This window comes from Cucurbita pepo, chromosome 13, assembly GCF_057944985.1.
Source record: "Cucurbita pepo subsp. pepo isolate OVF chromosome 13, ASM5794498v1, whole genome shotgun sequence".
NCBI lineage: Eukaryota > Viridiplantae > Streptophyta > Magnoliopsida > Cucurbitales > Cucurbitaceae > Cucurbita > Cucurbita pepo.
The window spans coordinates 1,428,096-1,452,006 of record NC_141810.1 but is presented as its reverse complement, the minus strand read 5'-3'; the positions used below and the strand labels follow the sequence as shown (position 1 = coordinate 1,452,006).

Below are 23,911 nucleotides of genomic sequence, written 5' to 3'. Positions count from 1 at the left end.
ATACGAATATTTTTTTAAAGTTAAAAATATTTTTGAAATAAATTATTAATTATTTTTATCCAAAACTATTAAACTTAAAACTGAAATATATTTTAATTAATTTAGAAAAAAAGGAAAAAAGTTTGGAGGGAAGCGAAAAGCGATTACCCAAATCACGATCGAAGATCGGAGACAGAGATGAAGGGGTTTATAATGGAATTCAAGTCGCCCTGTTCTTGTTCTTGGGCACAGAATTTGGAATTTCATTTCCCTCCACCATTTCGTTTCTGCCATTGATGAGAGAGAGGAGAGGGAGAGGATTAGTAGAAGAAGAAGAAGACGAAGAAGAAGATAGAGACTCGCAAACTCTCGCCCGTTCAACACCATTTCGCCGTTCTTTCTGGAGTTTTGTCCTTGCCTCCTGAAGCTATGGAGTTCACTGACTCTTATAAGCAGACTGGACCCTGCTGTTTCTCTCCCAACTCCCGTTTCATCGCTGTGGCCGTCGATTATCGTCTCGTTGTTCGCGATACTCTCTCCTTCAAGGTCTCTCTCTCTCTCTCTCTCTCTCTCTCTCTCTCTCTCTCGATTCATTCAATTATTTGGAAATTTCCACTTGAATTATGATCTCATCATTAGGGTATTTGAGATACAGAGTTTCTTGGTATCTTAATTAAGCAGCATTGCTGCACTGTCCATTGGTTGAAGTGTTTAACCAAGTAGGATATAAATTGAACTGAAGTGAGCTGATTCGGGTGTTTTTCTTACGAGTTTGATTTTGGATAAATCCACCTAGAAGCGTAGATCAATAAAACATCTTATTGTTCTCTTCCCCTTTTTAGGCAAAACCATTAACCAGAGTAGCTTACGATTTCCTTGCTAAATAAATTTGTTGGAGATCAGGAAGGATGTAGCCATATTTGGGGCTTATAAGGCGGGATTGGTAAAGGAAAATGCAAAACTATGAGAATGTATGAGCTCATTATGATTTTTTGGTACTGAAAAGTATTATAATCGAGTTGCATTGACATACAGGATAATCTCTCTTTCTAGCTGTAAGTGCTTTCCTTGTCTCAAAATGCAGGATATGAATACTCTTGTGCTGCTTCTAAATTTTCATGTGCTCATAAGAGTTGTAAAATTTTGTCTAAAACCACCATAGAAACGTAAATATGAATAGGAGAAGGAAGGTTTAAGAGTTTGGCCATCTTAATAGTGACAGTAGATAATAGATTTTCAATGATACATGTAAAACTTGATGTTATTTGCTTTGATTTTCTTACTTTGACAGATAAAAGTGACACAAACGAACTTTGTAATTGCTTTATGTTCTATTCAATGGAAACTTGAGCAGTAACTTGGCGTTGTTAGGCTTAGTTTTGCATATGAAGATGATAATGTAACTTAAACGATGCAATGCAGGTTGTGCACTTGTTTTCGTGTCTGGACAAGATAAGCTACATCGAATGGGCCCTCGATTCTGAATACATTCTTTGTGGTCTATATAAAAGACCAATGATACAGGCATGGTCATTGACACAACCTGAATGGACTTGCAAGATAGATGATGGTCCAGCGGGCATTGCATATGCCAGGTGGAGCCCAGACAGTCGTCACATATTGACCACATCAGATTTTCAACTACGGTTGACAGTCTGGTCCTTGGTAAATACAGCATGTGTACATGTGCAGTGGCCAAAGCATACTTCCAAGGGAGTTTCATTTACCCAAGATGGGAAATTTGCAGCAGTTTGCACTCGAAAAGATTGCAAGGATTACGTCAATCTCATTTCTTGTCATACATGGGAGATAATGGGCGTTTTTGCTGTTGATACTCTGGATCTGGCAGATATTGAATGGTCGCCAGATGATAGTTCTATTGTGGTCTGGGATTCGCCTCTTGAGTATAAGGTGATATCTTCCTGTTTTAGTTTAAATATTTACTGTCAACTCTTGGTGCATACATCTTGTCAACATATGCATACATCTTGCATCCTTAGGTTTTCTAGAATGAGCCGTACTTCGATATTATTCAGGTGAAGATTACTTTGTTAAGATCCTCTTGATGTGCTGTCTCCTTTTTTTTGTAATTTTGACTTTTTTTCTATTTCTTTCCAATTGGAGTAAATCTATGTAACATTGGTGTTCTTTGTACAATGCTAATGTTTCTTAACTCCACCACCATTTTCTTTTCACTCCTAAACTTATCGTTGTTATAATATATGTTATTATATGTAGTTGTCATTTATTGTAATTATACACTCCTTTAGATTAGGGTTTTTCTGTACACCTATATGTATGTGACTCTCTAATCATACAATTAAGTTCTTTTCCGATACCGAAGATAATCGTTTTCCTCATCAATATCTTGCTTCTAAAAATCGATCTTTCTTGGTACTCAGGCATATCATCTTGCATTTTCTCTAATTTAAGTTTTTTTTCTTTATCTTTTGTTGACATGAACATTGCTCAACTAATCAAAAGCTTTACCTAAATAAAGGTAGGAGCCTTAAACCCTCCACTTGTTCAACTTAAAAAAAAAAACGAAAAAGTATTCTAGTCTTTTAGTTTGCTTGAGATTAGTATGGAGTAAAACCACAATTTTGAAGGCTAGAGACTAGATTTCCCTTCTTCCGTGAGAAGCCTTTTCAAGACAATGCACGGCAATAAGATGTCTATGTGCCACTTCCAGAAATACTTTATCTTCTATTTATTTGGCTTGTTGGGAGCACATTGCTGATTCTCTTTAATACTGAATTAAATGAAGACAATAAAATGTGAAGCTTGGTTCGGTTTGCACAGGTTCTCATTTACTCTCCGGATGGAAGGTGCCTATTTAAGTATCAAGCATATGAAAGTGGACTTGGCGTAAAAAGTGTTTCATGGTCACCTTGTGGCCAGTTTTTAGCTGTTGGTAGTTATGATCAGATGTTGAGAGTTTTAAATCGTCTGACATGGAAGACTTTTGCTGAGTTCATTCATGTATCTACTGTTCGTGGTCCTAGTTGCACTGCTATTTTTAAGGTAGTGTTATTTTGTTTTTCCAGTTTCTGTTCTATGATCATTTTCGCGTAAAAACGAAAGCTGATGTTTTCTCCTTCATGTTTAGGAAGTGGATGAACCGTTGCAGCTTAATATGTCAGAATTATGTCTCAGTGATGAATTTATCCAAGGGAATTCTGGTACATGTGGTTCTTTTCTCAAGTGTCCCTACATTATTTTATTGCCTATAAATTATTAGTTTCAAAATATTTAAACATTGTAGATCTCATTAGTTTACCTGCAATTCATAGACTATTTTTAGATGGTTTTTGCTCAGGTCTTTCTTAATTTTTCTTGAATACGTTCTTGTAATGTTTCGGTGATTTTAGCGTGAGATCTTTATCTTTTCCTTGTCAGATAAGAAAGAACATTCAAAATATAAGACCATCAGTTTTTCAACTGTTTTTATGCCTCTCTCACCTTCATAATATAGCTATCTTTTTTTCTGAATGGCGTACTTTGCCATAAAAAACCAAGAAATGTTATAATCTTGGCCATTGACTCATCAGAACAATTGACTTCTAAATTGTCAGTCTATCACCTTTCACAAGGTTTTGAAATCAAAGCATGATGTATGAAATTAGCCCATCAATTACAGTCTCTCGTCTTTGATTTTATACTATTCAATCTTTGAACATTCGACCTACTTCATTGCTAATGGCTTTATCTTTACGTTTTTCTTATTCTCAAGAAGATTCTACCGAAGGACACTTCAGGGTGAGATATGAAGTTACAGAAATGCCCGTTACTTTGCCATTCCAGAAACCCCTTGTAGACAAACCAAACCCCAAGCAAGGCATTGGTAAGCCCTCTGTCCCTACCAAAAGAGAACACATGCTGCTTCATTTTCTGCCTTTTCAATAGTTATAATGTGTTTCTGGGCTGTATGAGGTTGTGTGAAATATGTACAAGAGTAAAACCTCAGGTAGTATCGTGTTTTTGTTGTATACTTGGTCCGTGAAGTATATAGTGAAATATAAACATTCAGTTGCAGAAATACTACTAAAGATAAACCTATCAAAGTCAGGTGACTATCATGAACCGCTTAGTAGTCCTAAATCCATGTTCCATTCAAAACCAAATCTTTCTAGTTCCTGCTCCATTTAGTGAAAAGAAAAGGCGTATGTAAAATTGTTAGCTATCGCGTACAGTTTAATATATATGAAGCATAAATATGCATTAGTGTGTGTGTGCCATATTGTTAAATTATGTAGAAACCTCTCCCTAGCAAACGCATTTTAAAAATCTTGAGAGAATGCCCGAAAGGGAAAGCTTAAAGATGACAATATCTGCTAGCGGTGGGCTTGGGCTATTACATTAACATTCCTCTAGAAGTGGGATTTTGAACATCCCTCTCTATCAGCCGTCTCCCAAATATGGTTTTGATGATAGTTTATATTACAGGTCTCATGCTATGGAGCAAGGATAGCCAATACATCTGTACACGCAATGATAGCATGCCAACTGCACTTTGGATTTGGGACATTCACCATCTAGAACTGGCAGCCATCTTGGTGCAGAAAGATCCAATCCGAGCAGCAGCTTGGGACCCGACATGCACACGTCTTACTCTCTGTACCGGTAGCCCACATCTGTACATGTGGACTCCCGCAGGCGCTTACTGTGTCAATATCCCTCTATCGGAGTTCGCCATAACCGACCTGAAATGGAATTCAGATGGTAGCTGTCTTCTTCTGAAGGACAAAGAGTCGTTCTGTTGTGCTGCTGTGCCAGTTCTACCAGAATCCAGTGATTATAGTTCAGATGAGTAACGGTGTTTCCTTCTGAAATGGTACCTATATCAGAATTTGGAAGGTGTAATTAGTATGAAGATGAACCTCTCATTTGTTGTAACTGAGACACCATTTTAGCTTTAGGCTTTGTAGTATTAAGAGAAGATCAGGTGGGGTATCAAAAGCCATGTTGTATCCGTAGACGTCTATCTCTACTTTTCTTTTCTTTTCCTTTTTTTTTTTTTTTTTTTTTTTTTTTTTTTTGAAATGTTTGATAGGATTTTTTTTTAATATTTTATTTTTTTATTTTTATTTTTATTTTTTAATGTTTGAATTGATCTACATGTCATATATCGCAAAATTTATATAGAAAAAGGGATGGAAATATAACGAAGTAATTAATGTATATTTATTTCTTTTTTATTTTGTTTTCCTCTCGACCCGATGAGTACTTCCAATACCTCACCATATTGATTTCACAGCTCTACTTCTTTTTGCAGCTTTCGATCTCTTGCATAATTTACTCGAAGAAAACCTGATCTTGCTTGCTCCTCTTTTTCAATTTTAAAGAAATAGATTGAGTGAGAATCTGACATTTAGCAACACAGGAATCTTTCTTAATGCAATACCTGAAACTGACTTAAAAGGTACACTAAGCTCTCCAGATTATGCTAACTTGCATTTGAAATCGTTTTAAAAATTATCGACAATAAAAAATAATTTAAAATTGTGACTAAAATTAAATTTTATGGGGTAACAAGTTTAGTCTATGTGATTTCAATTTTATAATAATTTATTTTTCTATAAAAAAGATTAAATTGATTTATGTTTGAAGACTAAATTGAGCAATTTTAGAATCAAATTAAACCAAAATAACCAAAATTATAATTTAATATACAATTTTTTTTATTATCCAAATGTAAAGATTATTTCTAAAAAAGCATTCTTAAAAGATTTAAGATTAAAGGAAATTCTTGGATTTGAGGGTATTTGTTTTCATCTCCTTCAATTTACCGTCGTCTCTCGTCTCTTCTTCCGCCCATTACTCGGCGGCGGGTCGGAATTTCCGGCATCCAAGGGAAAATTCAACTTAGCCTTTCTTCCTCTTAATTTAAATGCAGCGGAATCATAAGCCCTAGCCGCATCCACATCCGAATCGAAAGTCCCCAACCAAACTCTACTCCCTTTCCTACTCGGATCTCGGATCTCCGCCGCGAACTTCCCCCACGGCCGCCGCCGTACCCCTCTGTAACGCCTCCCGCCATCGGAACGTAAGCCCGCCTCGGGCGAGCTCGACCGCGTCGATTGTCGTTCCTGATGACTTCTCGGATCTTCAATCGGAGACTCTTCCTCTTCCGACGGTTTCATGTACTCGAAATCTTCGAATTCGAATTTGATCGGCGGGAGCGAGAACAACGCCGGCGGTGGTGAGTGGAATTCGAATTCTAGGAGATTGAAGAAGGAATCGGAGTCTTGAAGTAGTTCCATTTTTGTGAGCTTCAAATTCAGGGATGAGATAGGGTAGTATTTATAGTGGACGGAATTAACACGGGAAAGAGTACAGAGAGATTTCTCTTCGGTAGAATTATATTCTTTATCCTCGTCTCGATCTCGAGCTAATATTTTTAAAAATCTATTCTCATCTCGATCTAAGCTAAAATTCTTTGAAATGGATTTTAAATAAATTTATGACCGAAAATGACGCAACGTGATAGAACCTCTACATACGTTTTACTCGTGTTCGTGACTATCGAGTAAGTTATACGTTTTACTCGTGTTCGTGATGGGAATGAGTGAGAAAGTAGAGAGAGATTCGTTCCCATTAACTAAACCGAGTTGGGAGACAAAAACTATATTCCATGTCAGCACCCCTACCAAATATCCGCCCTCCCCGCTCCATTAAATTAGTATAATTACAAGAAAAATGGGAGAAAAATGAAAATTATCCGTTATTTTTCTTATAATTATACTAATCTGATTGAGTCGAGCATAGATTTTTCTTTTGTTCCCATTAACAAAACGGAGTCGGGAGACAGACTATATTCCGTGTCAGCACCCCTACCAAATCTCCGCCGAGCACAGATTTTTCTCACGACTACGCCTTTGAAATCATTTTCGCCTTACTTGACCCGAGACTCTCGGACATAACTCTCCGTTCTCCTCGCTCTATCGCTATACATATAGGATCACGTGATCCCGATAAAAAAATAAAAAATAAAAAATAAAAAAATGTTAGGAAGGTTGTCCCAAACAAACGTGGGGGCTCACATGAATTAATAGCATTCCCATCCCAAGTTGCTCTTATTTAATATCATTTACGAAGCAACCGCACACGTCTTTCACTCCAAAACAAACCTCAACCTTATCTCTTCCTCTTACCATCTCCATCACCAAGTTGACTTCTTTCTCCTCCTTAATTAACAAAATTAGCGGTATACACGGGTTAGATCCGAGAAATCTTTTAGACCCATCTTAAATTTCGGGTTCGTTCGGTTGGTGACTCGAGCAAATTGAATAGATTTCACAACCCAATCCTCTATTTTCAAGTTCGGTTGTACACAACTCAAAACCACTGATAGCAGATATTGTTTGCCTTGACTCTTTACGTATTGTCGTCTGCTAAGGAGAGGTTTCCACAACCTTATAAGAAATGTTTCGTTCCCCTCTCCAACTGAGGTGGGATCTCATATGGGTTGTCGGGTTTTTTCTATATATATATATATATATATATATAATTATTTCACTAATATCGATTACAAATGTCAAATGTTCTTAATTTCCATAATAATTTTAAAATTAGGGTTGGATTTTAACCCTATTTTCGGGTTGGTCGGGTGGACCCGATAGAAATAAATCTCAACCCACGAACCTACCCGAATTTTCGTTTTTCTAAAAATTCAATCCGACCCAAACCCCAAAAAAAGCTAACCCAACTGAACTTGTATGGTTTAGATTGAGTAATCTAAGCTGGTCAGGTTCTTGAGCCATATGAACACCTATAAATAAATATGATGTTAATTTAAATATTTTACGTTTTTTCAGAAATTAACGTTCTCGTCGATATTTTTATGATAACCATGGATTATATGATTTGATTTGATGTAGTATTTACTTTTTATGGGACCTATGTCTCCCGAAAAGGTCAATCTAGTCCCTATAGAATTTATTGTATTACAATTTTGATCTCTATATTTGAAGGGTCGTTTCTCAGTAAGGTCCTTGAATATTTACAACATTTTTTTTTTTAATTATATCTTACTAGACACTCTTGTCGTGAACGACACGTAACAATTATCTATCGTCGAAGGTCATCTTATAATATGACATATTAAAAAATTTGAAATAAATTTTAAAAAAGATCCATCGCTAGCAGATATTGTCCTCTTTGGGCTTTACCTTTCGGACTTTAAAACAAGTAGGTTTCCACACCCTTATAAAGGGTGATTTGTTCTCCTACCCAACCAATGTGGGACATCATAATCCACCCCCCTTCGGGGTCCAGCGTCCTCGCTGACACTCGTTCCTTTCTCCAATCAATGTGGAACCCCCTCCAAATCCACCCCCCTTCGGGGTCCAGTGTCCTCTCTGACACTCATTCCTTTCTCCAATCGACGTGGGACCCCCTCCACATCCACCCCTTTTGGGGCCCAACGTTCTTATTGGCACACCACCTCGTGTCTACCTCCCTTCAGAGAAGAACGAGAAGGCTGACACATCGTCCAATGTCTAGCTCTGATACCATTTGTAACGACCCAGATCCACCGCTAACAGATATTGTCCTCTTTGGACTTTCCCTTTCAGGTTTCCCTCAAGGCTTTAAAACCCATATGGTAGGGGAAGGTTTCCACACCCTTATAAACAGTGTTCTGTTCTCTTCCCCAACCAACTTGGGACATCACAGAAATCGAAAGTTTAGGGACTTATGAGATAAAATATATAAAGTTGAGGACTAAACTGCCCGTTTAAGTAAACGACTAAAATTGATACGGTAACAATTTAATATACAAAATTTAGGTACAAAAATGATATTTTAAATAATCCCATAAAAAAAAATTCAAAAGGGACAAAAGAGGAATAAAAATAAGAGAAATGAAAAGGATATTATTGTTTGGGGGGACAATGTCAATGTCATGCAACTTGTGAGGGTTTTGGTTTTAGAAGTCAAGTTGAGAATAGACCATAAGAAAGCGACTCTTAGTACCCACAAAATTTAAACCACTCGAAACTATGGGTATCGACATAAGCGGTTTTGGCTAATCTAATATCATGTAAATATCGACGTTTCAATTATACGAACACTCGTAGATCTATAATTTCATCTCATTGATATTCGTTCTATCAGTTCATATACACTTAAAATTAGTTTTAAAAAAAGTCGAAAGTTGAGACGAGCTCAATCTCGAGCCATTCCGACTTCCACATATATCTATGCATATTTAATTTACTTTCTAATTTAGTTAAACCTCGAGAATTGTCTCTATTATTATAAATCATAATCATTGAGTACAAAACTGAGTGTTAAAGATGTTCGTTTGGTTAATTCTTTTCCGAGCATTTTTCTAGGTAATTTATTAAAATATTTTATGAACAATTAATTAATTAATTAATTTTAGGTTATTTAATTACTGAATAAATAGCGGAGAAAGCAGATATTATTGTTATAAACCGTAACTATTAACTCGAATATAATTAATATTATTATAAGATAATCCATTGCCCAATTTTCTTATTAGGCATTCAACCTTTACAACACATCTACTAAATAAAATTCAAAATTTCCCAATTCAATAAATGAATAAAGAAATAATTTCTTTTTTGTTTTTTTTAAATATTATTTTTTTATTTTTTATTTTTTTATTTATTTTTTATTCTTCTCGTCAACTTGGATAATGCTTATGTTCACCATCGCAAAGTTTTACGAGTTTTTTTTTTAATTATTTATTTTAACGAAATTAATTTATTTTCTTTTTCACAATTTAAATGACTGTGCATTGAGGATATCCCATTAACGGCGATAACGGCGGCACGCTAAAAATCCCATTCATATCACAATCCCAAACCGTCGCCCAACATGACGGCGTCAACGGACAAACGCTCGCCGGAATTTCTTTCTCTGTTGTTTCCGGCGACTCTTCTTTCTTCACCGTCTTGTTCCCTAATTCCACAGCCTCATTTTCTCTCCTCCTTTTCCGGCCAACCTCCGCCTTCAACGGCGGCTCTTCCACCTCTTTTCCAGCTTCAAGAGGAAAATTCAAAATCGCTTTACTTCCCCTCATCTTGAAAGCAGCTCTGTCATAAGCTTTCGCAGCTTCAATGGCGGTATCATAAGTTCCAAGCCAAACTCGAGCTCCACGTTTATTGGGGTCTCGAATCTCCGCCGCGAATTTCCCCCACGGCCGCCGGCGTACTCCCCTGTAATGCCGGCTCATACCCACATCGGATTTGGGTTCAACAGAGTAAATCTTGGGCGGAATCGCCACGTTTAGCGACGGCCGCCGAGGACTGACCTTTAAAGGGGCGGCGGAAATTTGAGGCTTTACTCCATTGTTGTCGAAGTTGAGACTTGAAGTGAAAGCTTCAATGGAGTTGAAATCGTTGAGGAGATGTTGGCTGATGAGATCTAAAGTGGAAGCGTCGTCCATGGAAGCCATTAATGGCGGATGAAATTTGAAGAAGAAGAAGATTTTGAGTGGAAATTTGGGAGTGAAGAAATGGAGTTTATAAAGGGGAGGAGAAAGGAGGTTTCCATGGAGGTTCGGGGAAAGGGAGAGGAAGGGGCATAATTTGGGGGAGATGAGGGTAAAAGGGTAATTTCATGTGGGCTCCACGAATGATTTGGGATTTCCAGGGAGCTTCGTACGGGTTGGATTATGTTTTTACTTTTTGTTGAAAAAAGAAAATAAAAATTCACTTTTTTTATTTTATTTTATTAATTTATTGTTTTTATAATTTAAAAAAAAAAAAAAAAAAAAAAAACTAAGAAATCTATTTTTTATATTTTAATTGTTTGAATTTTTATTTATTTGAAGACCATAGAATTTGTTACGTAGACGAGTCTGATACGATTAATAATATTATATATTATATATATATATTCAAAAAATTATAAAAAAAATAAAAAAAAATCAATTTAAAATAAGTTAAAGTATTTATTTTTCATCCCTTATATCTTTTTTTATATAAAAAAATTAATTACTATTTAAAAAATATCTTTTAAAAATTCTCTAAAATACTCATTTTTGGTAATTTATGTTAATTAACACTAAAGAAAATATATTTATAAATTTTAGGGTTTATTTGATTTTAAACTCTAAATTTATAAAATATCTATTTTAGTCCTCATATTTTTAAAAATAATTAATTAAAATTTTAAAATTTTAAAATTTTAAAATTTATAATATATTTATAAATTAGTTTTGGTTATGAATATTAGGTAAATAAGAATTAAAATGATTATATTTTATAATATATGAACTAATAACTGAAGGTTTAAAGCTTATTATAATTAAAATTTGAAGCATTGACAAAATTACCATAGAGCTACAAAAAGACAATAATATCCACGTGGGTTCCACGTGGTCGGCTGAGAAGTTGGCGGCTTCTGGAGATCTAATATTTAATTATTTACGTTTACTAAATTATATTTGAATTATTTATTTTAAAAAAAAACGGTTAAAAGTATTGTTCTAGAAGGGCATTGTATTTGGGAGCAGCCCACTTGAGAGAGCCGAGTTGCGTAGAAGCCTTTAATTAAATGGGCCCTCCCTTGTACTAAAGTGAATGAATTTGACCATTTTCTTTCCCATAATGGGACCCTTTCATGTTTGATAATCTTGCCTCCTCATCTATTTCAACTTTTCTCCATGTAATTGCTTCTAGAAGCCATTGCTTTTGTTCGTACGTCTCTTTAGATTAGCTCGTTTCGGTCTCGGAAAGTGTAGAGAAGAGGATTAGGACAATTAATAGTGTTTTGGGTCGAGGGTTGACCTGTTCTTGAGAAGGATGGTGCACCTTGGCCTCGACCTATCTAGCCGAGGTTGAGGAGGATAGTTGAGCTTGGCATAATTGCCTCCTTCTCCGGGATCTGATCTAAATAGGTAAGGGTAAAATGGTCAATTTGACTTAGTATTGTGTGGAGATTAGAGGAGATCGAGAATAAATCCTGGCCACAAGGTGGGAGACTATAAATACCCATGTTATATAAAAATGAGATTGGTGAAGGAATGAAATTGAGATCTCGAATTGAGACGTTTTCCTTTTAAATCCGAGCGAGCATCAATTTTGTCATTTATAAGTTTCAAACAATTCTAGTGTAGATTCCATCCGGGCCATTCAATCAAGCCTTGATCAAGTTAAATTGTGGAGTGACCCAATTTAGAACAAGGTTTCAAATGCTTCTATCTCCGATTGAGAGGTAATCTAATTCTAGCCTTATCTCTTGGTTGATCCACCTTATCACTCCGATTGAGAGGTAATCTAATTCTAGCCAACCTTATCTTTTGGTTGATCCGCCTTATCTATTGGTCGATCCAAATTTCGTATAATGAGGTGTTAATTAAGGCTTGTTAAAACAAAAGTTTGGATCGTTGGGCTGAGAATTAGGGTTGACTTATCAGCCTCGACTCCTTTTGTACGAACCCATATTGATTCTCTTCTTAGATTCAATTTTCAAGGATCCTTAGTCCATCGATAAGCAACTGGGCCTTCACCTCAGCTTTCATGTGTGAGTTTGTTATAAACGATTATGCAACACTCAATCTCAACATTGAGTGAGTCAACAAACTTCTGGATTTGGTTTCAGAATAAGATTTATAAATCGGGGTAAAGAGATTTTGAAAGGAGAGTTTGAAAGGAACGTTGAAAGTAATATTACAAACTAACAAACAAGACTAGTTGCATCCCACTAATACATTTTGATGCATTTCATGTTTGCTAGACATATACACAAAGTTGCACTTTTTAAAAATATAATAATTCAACTTTTTAAAAATATAATAATAAAATAATACATGAAAGTAGTAAATGAAAGCGATATTATTTTAACTTTTAATTTTGGTGTAAGTTTGAATTATATATCATATAAAAAAAAAAAATAATAATAAAATAAAGTAAAAAAATCAACCAGCGGTAGAAGCGCTTCAACATATATATAGCGTCTGTTCAACTCCTCAACGAGTAACCAAAAAATTGAAGGACGAATCGAAGCTTTACGAATGCCAGAAACGAGAGGAAATTTGTAAGTATATTCTTCTTATCCATTCGTTCATTGTCCTTTGCCTTTTCTGCTACTCGATTTCGGAATCGGAATAGTATCGTTAATCTACAGAGTATTTGTAATTGTAAATTATGTTCATGTTGTCTTCATATTCCTCCTGCCCTAATTTTTCTACCATCAGTTTGATACACATTGTTTTCGTTAGTTGCTACCTAAGTTGAGTTTATTCTGAAGCTTGAGTAGTTGGCCTGTAATTTCTCAGGCAATATGGATGTTGATGAGTCATATCTTGATCTCCTAGCTCTGAGGGAATTATACATCCTACTCCTGAAGAGTTGTTTGCGAGACGCACCTTCAGAACTTGTAAGCCTCCCTGGATTAGTCATCTCGTTCTTATTCTCGTTTCATTTATAGTTTTTCGAATTCTACGTCATTTTAAGCTTGTTTTCACTTTAAACGACTTGACGAAAATCTGCCAAATTTCAATTCAGAAGTGTTTTTTGTCGATATAATTTAAGAAACTTCATTCCGATTCCATAAATGCAATCGTAAGAACCAGACTTGTTCAACCATTATACTCATAGTCTGATCTTATCAAGCATGAAACTATCTTACCGAACTTGCAGATCAGTAGATTTCGGCTACCTTGTGATTTCTATATGGATTTAGCATGATAGAGATTGTGAGATAAGGCTGTTTGAGTGAGTTTTCTACTTGAACATTTGAGTGTTTTAGTTTGGCTTTTATTGTCGAAGCAGCTGGATGAAAGGGCACAGATTTTATTGAAGAATTTGCTCGATGATGCTACTGCTGAAGTTCTTGAGTTTCTCCCAAAGGTTTATATTTCATTCTGCTTAGAAAAAGAAAAACAATTGGACGCAGATCAATGTCAAGAAAAATAGTTCAAGTTCTAATTTCATGAAGCTGTCTAGTAACATGCATTCCCTTTTGAGTTTGTGCAGAACATGGCAACAGACTCCGGCATTTTTTACAAATTTCTACACAAAGATGATAAACAGTCTAAGCCACTGGACGAAGAAGTTGTTGAATGGATGAAACACACCCCAAAGAGGGCCAGAGGTTCAGCTTCAAATGCTACGACTGACTTAATATTACAGGGCATCAGTTCAGCACTCAGAAGAATTGAACACCACATTCTATCACTGCAACGATATACAAGTCAAAGTAAAAGAAGCCATATCAGTTACTGTGGGCGGTCTGTTCTTAAAGGGAATGAGACATTAAACCGCCAGAAAGTTCAGTCAAGGACAGATCACTCAACTATAAGCGCCAGACAGATAAAAGGTCATCTTGTTGGTGCACAGAATGTTAAGGCGGTAGTGACACCCCATTGCTCTGAGTTCGTTCATGGATTCAGATTGCCTCTGAGTCAAGGCAATGAAGAAAGCAGGAAACCACTTGCCGTTGAAACTCACCTATCCAAACAACACAAATTTGTAAATCCAATGACTCTGATAGATAAATCTGGAGGTTCAGTAGGATCCAAGGCAACAATCATGCCCAGAAAAAAACCAAGTCAAAGTCGTGTACAGAGGAGCCAAAATTCATATGGTCCTCATATGGTAATGAAGCCAACTTTGCTGGACCATCCCTCCAGGGAAGTAAGAAGGGAGAGAACCCATAACAAGACCCATTTGGCCACTCAGCAAGAATCAGAATTCACAGATTCAGCGTCTTCTTCAAGTTGGACAACTCAACAGACCAGTGAAAGTGAAACCCTTGATGACTTTTCTTCCCCAAGCCACCAAGATGAACCGCCAGCAAATAGTTCAGAGGCAAGTAGTAGCAGATACAGCCATGGGAAAAAAGAGTCCAAGAGAGCAATAGGACGGTTCAAGAGACTCAAAAACAAACTAGGCATTATCTTCCACCACCACCATAACAGCCATAGCTTCATGTGGACTCGGGTAAGAAAAATCTTCCATCCATCCAACAAATAACAAAAAACTAACTAGTACGGAAGATAGATATGAGAAGGTAGTAGAAAATACAGCAATCAGAAGCGAGTGTCGCACGAATCAAGTTGGGAAGTTTCAGGCGCTTGCTAAAGAGCTTCGAAGCCATGTACGGAGATCGAAAGCTCTGAAAAAGAAAGATGCATTGGAGATGAAATGTGGGAAGAAGGGTGTAAAGAAATTGCATTGGTGGAAGCTGCTTCGTAATCGACATGGAATGAGGTTCCACAATAAAAGGCGTATTAGAAGAATTAAGGTACGTAAATAGAAAATCTCAGCTATAACTGGTTTACGGTTATTGATTATATTCCAATTTTTAAAATCAAAGTTTCTTCTTCAGAACATAATGTTTGGAAATCAAAGTTTGTTCTTCAGAATATAGTACTGATTTGAAATTCTTTTTCTTGTTTGAAATTGTTTTTAATTCTCAAGATTTGTTTCACAATTAATTTTAATTATCAAACTTCCTCGTACCTTTATTTTCATCAATTGACAATTATTTTTCGCTGCTTCATTATAAAGTCTTATTTCATGTTCTTCTAAGATATATTAATTTTGTTCTTCAATTTATTTTAAATAACATCTTTGGTCCTCCAATTGATTACTGAACTCCATCATGCCTGAAAACAACAATCCAAAATCCTTTACAGTAGACCGACAGAGATCTTCCCTATCACCTCTTTGTCGATTTAGGAAATATAATCGACTCCAATTTCATCAGAAAATGTCAAAACACTTTAAAAAAACCCAGATGGAAATATATATCATCATCAGAAAGGAAATTTTGTTCTCATCCACAGCATGGCTTTACTGTGTAGGAAGGTGTCCTAAGATTATTCCTCATTTCATCACTTGATGAACATAAAAGACAGGAAAGTAACATAAAAACAAACAATAAAAATAATCTACAAAAGAAACAAAGCCCAATCTAACCCACAACGAAAACAGACTTGAAATTGCAATTCGGAAGAGTTTTGAAAAGTTGGAAAAGAGAATGGAATACTCAGAAGGCAATGGAGATTATTAGGTTCGATTCTGCCAGCAGATTCTCCTCAATGGATATCAGAAGAGGGAGCTTCTTTATCCTCATTGTAACCTTCCCTTTCCCAAAAGAAACACAACAACAAACAAAACCAGCCTGATTTCTTTCAAACAGAGAGAATGAAAACATAAAAAACAGAGGAGATGGCTCAGTTTCGAAAGTAATCGACACGCAAGTTTCGAAAAGAAACCTGCATTCCGGTCTGTTGAGCTTGATCTTTTAGGAAATCATCAAAGCCACCATTCGTACATATAATCAGAAAACAATGAAATTCATCCATAAACAAGTGGATCTATCAAGAACACAAACAATTTCAAACAGAGATGGAGAATCCAGAATTTTCAAACGGAGCTAAGAAGCAACAAAATCGAACAATCTAAGCCTGAAAACTGTGGCCGCCGCTGAAATCAAAAGAATGGTGACTGAAGCGATGAGAAAAGATTGGTTCTGCTCCGTGGGTTTAAATAGGGGGGGAAGAGGTAACTGAGTACTGGCATTAGGGTTTCTGTTTCCGCCGCTAGGCTTTCGGCTGGGCTCGTCCTTGAAGAAGCCCAATGCCCCCAATCTAATTGGGCTTCCAAGTTCGGCCCAAATAAATAAAAACTTAAATAAAATATCAAAATATAACATTTAACAAATATTATCCAATATAAATAATATAATATAAAACAAATAAAAACTCAAAAATATTATATAAAGGCCAAGGAGATGACATAACACGCAAAGACAATCCCAAGTGCCTCTTTTCCTCCGATCACAAGCCGAGTCGAGCCGCTCGGAACGCCATTGTTGTCGGTTTTGGAGGAGGGCCGAGGGAGGCCGTCAGACTGCGGCGGTGGCTGAGGAGCGGCGGCCGGGGAGAATGATTGGTTGTTCTCGACGTTGACTTGCATCTTCATTCCGCCGAGACAGAGCAACCTGTTGCCGGAAACGAAGAATCTTTGGCCGGGCTGCGACAGCGTGACGGTAGTGTTTCCGTTTGTGTAGGCTTTTAGAACATTGGTGGTGTTGCAGGTATTGTAATTCTCTCTCGTCACTTCGTTTAAGCTTTGCGACGACGAGTATTGGAACACTGTATATATAGAGAGAGAATTATAAGATGGTCAGACGAACACGACTCTTACAATGGTATGATATTGTCCACTTTGAGCACAAGCTCTCATGGCTTTGCTTTGGGCATCCCAAAAGGCCTCATACAAATGGATGGAGAGAGTATTATTTGATTATAAACTCATGATCATTCCCTAAATTCACCTCTCTCTAATCGAGGCTCGACTCCTTTTCTTTTAGAGTCTTAGTCATTTTTTACCATGCCTTCGAAGAGCCTTGACTCCTTTTTCTTTTGGAGTCTTTTGTTCGTCGTTTGAGAATTCTATTGACATGACTAAGTTTAGGGCATGATATCAGATTATAAACCCATGATCATTCCCTAAATTCACCTCCTCTCAATCGAGTCTCGACTTCTTTTCTTCTGGAGTCTTAGTCATTTTTTACCATGCCTTCGAGGAGCCTCGCCTCCTTTCTCTTTTGGAGTTCTTTGTTCGACATTTGAGGATTCTATTGGGCATGACTAAGTTTAGACAAACACGACTCTCTACAATGAAATGATATTGTCCAGTTTGAGCATAAGCTCGCATGACTTTGCTTTGGACTTTACAAGAGGCCTCATATCAATGGAAAGAGTATTCTTTGATTATAAACTCATGATCATTTTCTAAATTAGCCGACGTGGAACTTTCATCATCCAACAAAAATTACATAGAGAAAGTACAGTAAACTCAACCGTGCATAGCCAAAAATGAATGTAAATGAACACAGATAAGATCGTACCAAGAACATCTCCCACATAGAACCTCTTGCCCTGAGACCAAGCGTCGAGATCGGTGCTGATATCCCAACCAGAAGTGTCTCCTACAATGTACGTTGTGGCATTGCAGCTCAATGCAAGCCCTCCAATGATCACCAACACATAGACCCAAATGTTCTTTGCCATAGCCATAGCCATCGCTATTAGAATCACCCACTTCCCAATTTATACTTAAACTAAGCTTTCATTTCCTCTCTTTTTAGCTTACCTAACTCCGCCAACTTCCATTTCTTCCCCCTTGTTTATAAAGCCCAAGCAGCTAAACCTCCAACTCCAACCCCAACCAATTGTCTACCTCCTTTGACTTTTCGGATACTATCCCGTTGCTCCGTCGTTAGATATACAATAGACTCTTTAATGGTACAATAGACTCCGTTAACTTTGAGGGTTCGTGATTTGATCCATGTTGAAGCCGAAAACTTTGAGGGTTCGTGATTTGATCCATGTTGAAGCCGAAAATGGGACGATTTAGCTGGCTAAAGTTATTCGAATAGGCTCATGAAAGTTTAGTAGGTTGCCTTGGTGAGCAAGTAGGTAGCCTAACTTTTGGTCACAATATTGCTCATGGGTATGACTTTGGGCTCCCTAGTAAAATAACCGATATTTTTTTATCTATGTCAATATTGAGCACGACTCGTGAAAAAAAAAGGCATGCGAGTATTTTCTTGTGTGAAAATTATTTTTATTGACTATATTCAATAAAAATTCATTACAAAATATCGATAAGAATTAAATTATAATTATTGAACGTGTAGATACACTCATCGAGATATGAATGAGGCCTTCGAGAGTAGGCCCACTCAACTCCATTTACTATCATAACCTCAGATTTCTTTTTTATGAAATGTACATTTCACAAAACTTTGATGAAAATCTTATAGTTTTGTTTTTATAATATTGAAAAAATATCCAATTAAATTTTAATTGAAAAATAAAATTTCATTAATACGACGTCGTAAGAAGCAATTAATTGTTAATTCTTTATCTTATTTTAAAACGTAAGCAGGGTATTATGGTAAGTTGCCAAATCCAGGGAGTCGGTCACGTGACCACCACGTGACCAAAACAAAAATTAGGGCAAAATCTTGTGCTCCATAAATCAGTGAAGCGGCCGAATGTGAAACTTCATAAACTTCCTTTGCCTCCCATTTCTCTGTTTTCTTCAATGGTTACAGTTTCGTTGATGTAGCTTCCCGTCTAATCTATTGCATCCTTATTCTTCTTCAAGGATGCTCTCTGTTCTTGTGAGTTTCTTCTGATTTTGCATGTTTTGATTTGGTTTTCCCGATTCTGTCTTGGATTGCCGTGAGTACCTGTTTTTTCGTTTCTTCTTCTTCTTTCGTCGATTTAATCTGTGACGCATTTCATGTGATTTCTTGTAAAATTTCTGTCGTAATGTTGTTTGGGCGAATTAGTGGATGAGGATGAAGCAATTACTATAATCCAACACTTGATCTGAGATAATGTATTCATTATCGGTTGATGCTACTGTTAGCTTCTGAATCTACTTTGCCGTGACTTCCTGTTTTTTTGTCGCTTCTTCTTCTTCTTTCGTAGATTTAATCTGTGATGCATTTCATGTGATTTCTTGTACAATTTCTGTCGTAATGTAGTTTGCGCGAATTAGTGGATGAGGATGAAGCAATTACTATTAATCCAACACTTGATCTGAGATAATGTAATCATTATCTGTTGATGCTACTGTTAGCTTCTGAATCTACTTTCGTCTATCAATCCATCTCTCCGTTTTCTTCTCTGTTCTTTTTCTTTTCCTAGTTTTCTAATGTTGAATGCACAAGTTTAAATCTGTGTTGCGATTGACCGCTGCACCTGGATTATAGTATTCAAGCTTTAGTGTTTTCGCCACAATTATTACGTGGTTTGCTTTCATAGTGTGTGGTCTGATTTTTTGTTACATTTTTTTCTACAGTATTGTTTTCTTTGAGTTAAATATAGTTATTTTAACTTCTACTATCTTGAATGGCTTTTAAGTGTTTTTAAATAAAAAAAATTGACGATGCATTTTGGTGTTCGCTTCCAATTCTAAGTGGCTTGACAGATTAACCAAGAACTATTCCTAGGAAATCACTGATGTGATCTAATCTTTAATTTTATTTAATCTAAGTTCTTAATTGAGTCAACAATATATCTCGCATCGGGTAATGCATTGTTCAAATGGATTCAAATGATTCTCTCTCTTATTTCCAAAAAAATCATTTAAAAGCAAAATCATGATAGAAAGGAGCAGCTAAGCATTGATAAACCATGGATTTGCATTTACAACCCCATAGTTCTATTGATTACATCGGGTTAAACCCAAACTACTCTAGAGGCTATAATATTTGTATGTATAATGTGCATTTATGTCAAACTCTTTTTTGTTTAAGCCATGTAATTTGAATCTCAGGCTTTCTTAAAGCAACAAACATCTCCCTATTTTCTCTTTTGATAAGGATATCAGCAGCCTTCATATACAACTCATCACCTTCCACAATTCCAGGCATCCCCCTTAAAGTTTCCATTACTTCAAGTGTACTACATCCTGATAAATCTCTTCTTCTGTATTCTATGGCATCACAAAGACGATCTAATGCCTCGAACAACCTCAAAGAAGACGAACCAACTTTTGAATCTTCTACTCTTTTCCTCCTTTTCTCACTGCCTTGACTATAAGTTGCACTCGTATTAACTTCATTAGTGTTAGTGTTACTTTCAACATTGTTAATAAACTCATTCTCATTCAACTTTGTGTCTCCTATCGTGTCATCACTTGAAGACTTACGTAGAACAACCCGAGTTGGGTTTGGCACCCATGCTCCTCCTCCATTGCCTGCTGCAACATCTTTAAAGAGAATGTTCAAGATCTCCACATTTTTCAGTCCTTTTGCACGAAACTTAGTTGCCTCAGGAAGAATCTGTTAAATGATATCACATCGTTGGATTGAAAGTTAAGAATTGTCATAGGAATTCAAAGATGATTATTACCTTCAATTTGCTATCCCACCATTGACTAGTGGCATCAATGGTTTGCCTCTGAGTGTCCCATTCTAATTGTTTATCAGTTCCAATCAAATCATTCCAGACTTGCCAGTCTTTTTTGAGCGTTGTCCATTTGTTCTTGAGCTGCTTGTATCCGTAGTTTCTTCCTGTCTTTGCATGGAAGTTCTTAACTACATTCCTCCATCCAATTTTGGTAAAATGGCCATGAGGTCTATTCCCATTTAAAGTCTCAGTAATACAGACATTTATGAATGAATCAACAGTAACATCATCCCAAATTGCCTTTGTTTGCCTCTCCTTTTCATCACTGGCAGCTAAACTCTTGGACATTCTGATACGTAAATAGTAGATATGTAAATAGGAACATATAGACAAGTTTATAATGTAAAGAGCAAGAAATGATTCTATTTTCTCTGTGACCCAGCAGCTCATCCTTTTAGTGACTCAAATTCATACAGTTTTATTGAATAAGGGATAAACTTAGACATACCGTAAATATGCCGCCGCAAGGAGTATTAATCTACCTAATAATCTAATCAATTTGGACTATTCAACCCAAATCATAAAAATTGGGTTGAATTGGATTTTTTTTTTAGTTTGGTTGGGTTGAAGCTTTGCAACCCAACTAATCTGGTAATAGGGTTATAATTGATATTGATGTTAGTTCTATTTGTTAGATAAACACGACCCTCCACAATGGTATGATATTGTCCACTTTGAGCATAAGCTCTCATAACTTTACTTTGTCCAATACCTCATACGAGAGAGTATTCCTTGCCCTAAATTAGCACTATTAATCATCAACTCAATCAACTCAAAATTTGACACGATTCAGTGTCATCATACATTATGAGTTGGAGGAGAATAGTAATGAAAGGCAATATGAATAAAGCCTGGACACAGAGAATAGCAATCCCCTGTTTAAAAATATCAAGCACAAAATCCCAATTCTCTCTGCTCATCTGAACCCATTTGAAGAATAAAGGTTTCGAATACTAAAGTGATGCCAGAGGAACTGAACAATGAATGAGAAACAATGGTGAACAAACAGAGGGAAACAGTCCAATAAGTCCTTCGCCGATCAGAAAAAAGAGAAAACAATTGTTTATTTCAACCAGAACAGAAAGAACGAAGAATCGAAATAAAAAAGGAGAAGAAAAAGAAAAAGTTAGAAGCGTACCTTAAGAAGAGAGTGAAGAATGGAGTAATTAATGGGGAGAGCCGAGGAAGGAAGGCAGTGGCAGATTTATGGTAAACATTTGAAGAAGAAGAAGAAGAAGACAGAAATTAGGGCGGAAAGGGATGAGTGAATCAAAAGAGAGTTGACGGAAAGTGCTTCTTCTAATTCCATCTCCTCTTCTCACTTTTTCTTAAACCCTAAACCAAAAAAAAAAAAAAAAAAAAAAAACCTAAAGGGTTCCAAAAGCACTTTCTATCATGATTTTTGACTCACCAAAACAATACACACTTTTGGTTCGGTTTAGTCAAAGGTTGTTAAAACGGTCTCAACCGGGTCGATCTCGAGAGTTTTTAATTGTAGGCTTTCATCGCATCCTAAGCTTTCATCATTCTCATGGAAAACATAGCAAGGATGAGTATAAAAATTACGCCACCTACTTGTAGGCTCTTTGTACGCCCTCATCGCATCCTAAGCTTAATAGATTCCCACTTCTCCTAATTGGCTCTAGGACATCTGGTTCCTTCACTGGTTCTCTGTCCTTTCATTTGATACCTAAGAGTTCCTTAGGGCGAGCTGTAATGACCGATTATCTAGCTTAGGGGTGTGCTGAATACCTTGTAAGCTCATAATAGTCCCCTGTGGGGAAGTGGCTACTCGCGAGTACCACGCGTTGGCGGAGGTTCTGTAGTCGTGGTTTAGGCACTCCGGTTCCGGTTAGTGAGTCAATTTGCTCGTGTGGACTGCGGGTTGGTTTGGGTTTGAAGGCGAAACGAGACGCCATTTCGCTGGAGCTGCGTTGCTCTAGTTGACACTTGACATGTGTCCTCCGCCTGCCAAGCTGCGTTTCACCGCCTACTAGTGGCTGCTGGAATTTCTTCTCTCTCCTGCAATTTGTTACACAAAACGATTTCTGATCAATTTCTTGGTTTTTTCTATTTTCATATCTTTCGATTATGAACTCAAATTCCATTGATCCCTTTATCAAAGCTTTAGATCGTGTTACAAGCTAAGTTTTGGTTTTTTTTTTTCTTGAGTTTAGCCTCAACATAGAATGAGATTTGAGTGTCAGAAGAGGTTCGTTTTTTGTTTTACCATTCTTGGGTGACCTCTCGGGATTCTGACTCGAATCACGTTTTTCAGTCGAGTTTCTTCACAGATGTTGAAGATCAACCTCCCTATTAAATTGTTCGAGAGGATCCCTCTATCTCCTCTCACTTTTCTCTCCCTAACTTTCTCTTCACTTGTGGTATTCTAATTGGGTTCCTTGGACCCATATAATGAATGGAGGAGCAAAATGACACGTTTGCCCTGACTGAGGGTCCTTGGACACCCAATAATGACTGGAGGGGCAAATGTGTCATTTGCCCTAATTGGGTCCATGTACACCCCAATAATGTTTAGAGAGGCAAAATGACATATTTGCCCTGATTGGAGGTCCTTGGACACTCTGATAATGACCGGAGAGGCAAAATGACACATTTGCCCTGATTGGAGGTCCTTGGACACACCAATAATGACCGGAGGGGCAAAATGACACATTTGCCCTGATGGGAGGTCCTTGGTGGGCAAAATGACACATTTGTCCTGATTGGAAGTCCTTGGACACCCCAATAATGATCGGAGGGGCAAAATGACACATTTGCCCCTCGTTGACTTGGTCAAATGTTTGCCCCTCGGTTGACTTGATTTGACCAATTTTTTTTCCGAGCATTATAGAAAAACAAATTCATAGCAAATTGAATTATCACAGTCATAAGTACGAATCCAAATCACGCAACTATGATTTCTTTTTCTTTCGATAATCATACCACCACTAAATCAACAAAAAGAAAAAAACGTATTGAAATCTAAATCAGCGAGACAGAAATCAAGAACAC

General features: G+C 36.7%; 6 protein-coding genes, 1 long non-coding RNA gene and 4 other non-coding genes across 14 annotated transcripts; 5 read left to right on the top strand and 6 right to left on the bottom strand.

Moving 5' to 3' along the window:
• Positions 1 to 112: 112 nt before the first annotated feature.
• On the top strand, positions 113 to 4,957 carry LOC111808007 (Transducin/WD40 repeat-like superfamily protein). 2 transcript variants are annotated; one of them, XM_023693761.2, is made up of 6 exons: positions 113 to 525; positions 1,402 to 1,890; positions 2,782 to 3,003; positions 3,089 to 3,161; positions 3,716 to 3,823; positions 4,426 to 4,957. In XM_023693761.2, exons 1-6 carry the CDS (start codon positions 409 to 411, stop codon positions 4,791 to 4,793), a joined length of 1,377 nt encoding a protein of 458 aa, XP_023549529.2. In that variant the 5' UTR covers positions 113 to 408; the 3' UTR covers positions 4,794 to 4,957. The 2 variants fall into 2 exon arrangements, with proteins under 2 accessions (XP_023549529.2, XP_023549528.2); XM_023693760.2 differs by having other exon boundaries at positions 3,713 to 3,823.
• Positions 4,958 to 5,627: 670 nt separating this feature from the next.
• Positions 5,628 to 6,440, bottom strand: LOC111808954 (uncharacterized; the record flags this gene model as incomplete). The annotated part of the gene is made up of 1 exon (XM_023695207.2): positions 5,628 to 6,440. A coding segment is annotated over one exon (681 nt), but the record flags the coding sequence as incomplete, so codon positions are not given.
• A 3,289-nt stretch (positions 6,441 to 9,729) lies between these two features.
• Positions 9,730 to 10,462, bottom strand: LOC111808215 (ethylene-responsive transcription factor ERF105). The gene has a single exon (XM_023694060.2). The coding sequence runs from the start codon at positions 10,403 to 10,405 to the stop codon at positions 9,731 to 9,733; it is 675 nt and encodes a 224-aa protein (XP_023549828.2). The 5' UTR covers positions 10,406 to 10,462; the 3' UTR covers position 9,730.
• A 2,479-nt stretch (positions 10,463 to 12,941) lies between these two features.
• Positions 12,942 to 15,348, top strand: LOC111807981 (uncharacterized). The gene is given in 5 exon segments (XM_023693729.2): positions 12,942 to 12,990; positions 13,232 to 13,332; positions 13,728 to 13,805; positions 13,932 to 14,924; positions 14,926 to 15,348. Coding segments are annotated over 4 exon segments (1,455 nt in total). The 5' UTR covers positions 12,942 to 12,990; positions 13,232 to 13,236; the 3' UTR covers positions 15,214 to 15,348.
• A 360-nt stretch (positions 15,349 to 15,708) lies between these two features.
• On the bottom strand, positions 15,709 to 15,805 carry LOC111809481 (small nucleolar RNA snoR31/Z110/Z27). Its single transcript, XR_002817250.1, has one exon. It is a non-coding gene; the product is annotated as a small nucleolar RNA snoR31/Z110/Z27 (small nucleolar RNA).
• A 324-nt stretch (positions 15,806 to 16,129) lies between these two features.
• Positions 16,130 to 16,228, bottom strand: LOC111809482 (small nucleolar RNA Z107/R87). Its single transcript, XR_002817251.1, has one exon. It is a non-coding gene; the product is annotated as a small nucleolar RNA Z107/R87 (small nucleolar RNA).
• Positions 16,229 to 16,651: 423 nt separating this feature from the next.
• LOC111807982 (stellacyanin) lies at positions 16,652 to 18,114 on the bottom strand. The gene is made up of 2 exons (XM_023693731.2): positions 17,818 to 18,114; positions 16,652 to 17,059 (listed from the first exon to the last, which is right to left on the bottom strand). The coding sequence occupies exons 1-2, from the start codon at positions 17,990 to 17,992 to the stop codon at positions 16,677 to 16,679; spliced, it is 558 nt and encodes a 185-aa protein (XP_023549499.2). The 5' UTR covers positions 17,993 to 18,114; the 3' UTR covers positions 16,652 to 16,676.
• A 672-nt stretch (positions 18,115 to 18,786) lies between these two features.
• On the top strand, positions 18,787 to 20,607 carry LOC111808103 (uncharacterized). The gene is made up of 2 exons (XR_015411545.1): positions 18,787 to 19,098; positions 20,262 to 20,607. It is a non-coding gene; the product is annotated as an uncharacterized LOC111808103 (long non-coding RNA).
• LOC111809483 (small nucleolar RNA snoR31) lies at positions 19,270 to 19,362 on the top strand. The gene has a single exon (XR_002817252.1). It is a non-coding gene; the product is annotated as a small nucleolar RNA snoR31 (small nucleolar RNA).
• Positions 19,482 to 19,575, top strand: LOC111809484 (small nucleolar RNA snoR31). Its single transcript, XR_002817253.1, has one exon. It is a non-coding gene; the product is annotated as a small nucleolar RNA snoR31 (small nucleolar RNA).
• Positions 20,127 to 23,364, bottom strand: LOC111808102 (L10-interacting MYB domain-containing protein). Of its 3 annotated transcripts, XM_087116918.1 has the most exons (4): positions 23,127 to 23,364; positions 22,649 to 22,918; positions 20,840 to 21,185; positions 20,127 to 20,769 (listed from the first exon to the last, which is right to left on the bottom strand). In XM_087116918.1, exons 2-4 carry the CDS (start codon positions 22,813 to 22,815, stop codon positions 20,221 to 20,223), a joined length of 1,062 nt encoding a protein of 353 aa, XP_086973044.1. In that variant the 5' UTR covers positions 22,816 to 22,918; positions 23,127 to 23,364; the 3' UTR covers positions 20,127 to 20,220. The 3 variants fall into 3 exon arrangements, with proteins under 3 accessions (XP_086973044.1, XP_086973043.1, XP_023549677.2); XM_087116917.1 differs by lacking the exon at positions 23,127 to 23,364 and having other exon boundaries at positions 22,649 to 23,050; XM_023693909.2 differs by lacking the exons at positions 22,649 to 22,918; positions 23,127 to 23,364 and adding an exon at positions 22,035 to 22,295 and having other exon boundaries at positions 20,128 to 20,769.
• Positions 23,365 to 23,911: the final 547 nt, after the last annotated feature.

Excerpts from the sequence above, each read along its gene's own strand:
- LOC111807982 (XM_023693731.2), bottom strand. The coding sequence starts at position 17,992 with ATGGCTATGGCTATGGCAAAGAACATTTGGGTCTATGTGTTGGTGATC. Across the intron at positions 17,060-17,817 it reads CTATGTGGGAGATGTTCTTG|TGTTCCAATACTCGTCGTCG; the intron begins GTACGATCTTAT and ends CTATATATACAG.
- LOC111808215 (XM_023694060.2), bottom strand. The coding sequence starts at position 10,405 with ATGGCTTCCATGGACGACGCTTCCACTTTAGATCTCATCAGCCAACAT.
- LOC111808102 (XM_087116917.1), bottom strand. The coding sequence starts at position 23,004 with ATGGAATTTGAGTTCATAATCGAAAGATATGAAAATAGAAAAAACCAA. Across the intron at positions 21,186-22,648 it reads GACTATTATGAGCTTACAAG|AATGTCCAAGAGTTTAGCTG; the intron begins GTATTCAGCACA and ends TTTACGTATCAG. Across the intron at positions 20,770-20,839 it reads GGTGGGATAGCAAATTGAAG|ATTCTTCCTGAGGCAACTAA; the intron begins GTAATAATCATC and ends ATCATTTAACAG.
- LOC111808007 (XM_023693760.2), top strand. The coding sequence starts at position 409 with ATGGAGTTCACTGACTCTTATAAGCAGACTGGACCCTGCTGTTTCTCT. Across the intron at positions 526-1,401 it reads GCGATACTCTCTCCTTCAAG|GTTGTGCACTTGTTTTCGTG; the intron begins GTCTCTCTCTCT and ends GATGCAATGCAG. Across the intron at positions 3,004-3,088 it reads GTTGCACTGCTATTTTTAAG|GAAGTGGATGAACCGTTGCA; the intron begins GTAGTGTTATTT and ends CTTCATGTTTAG.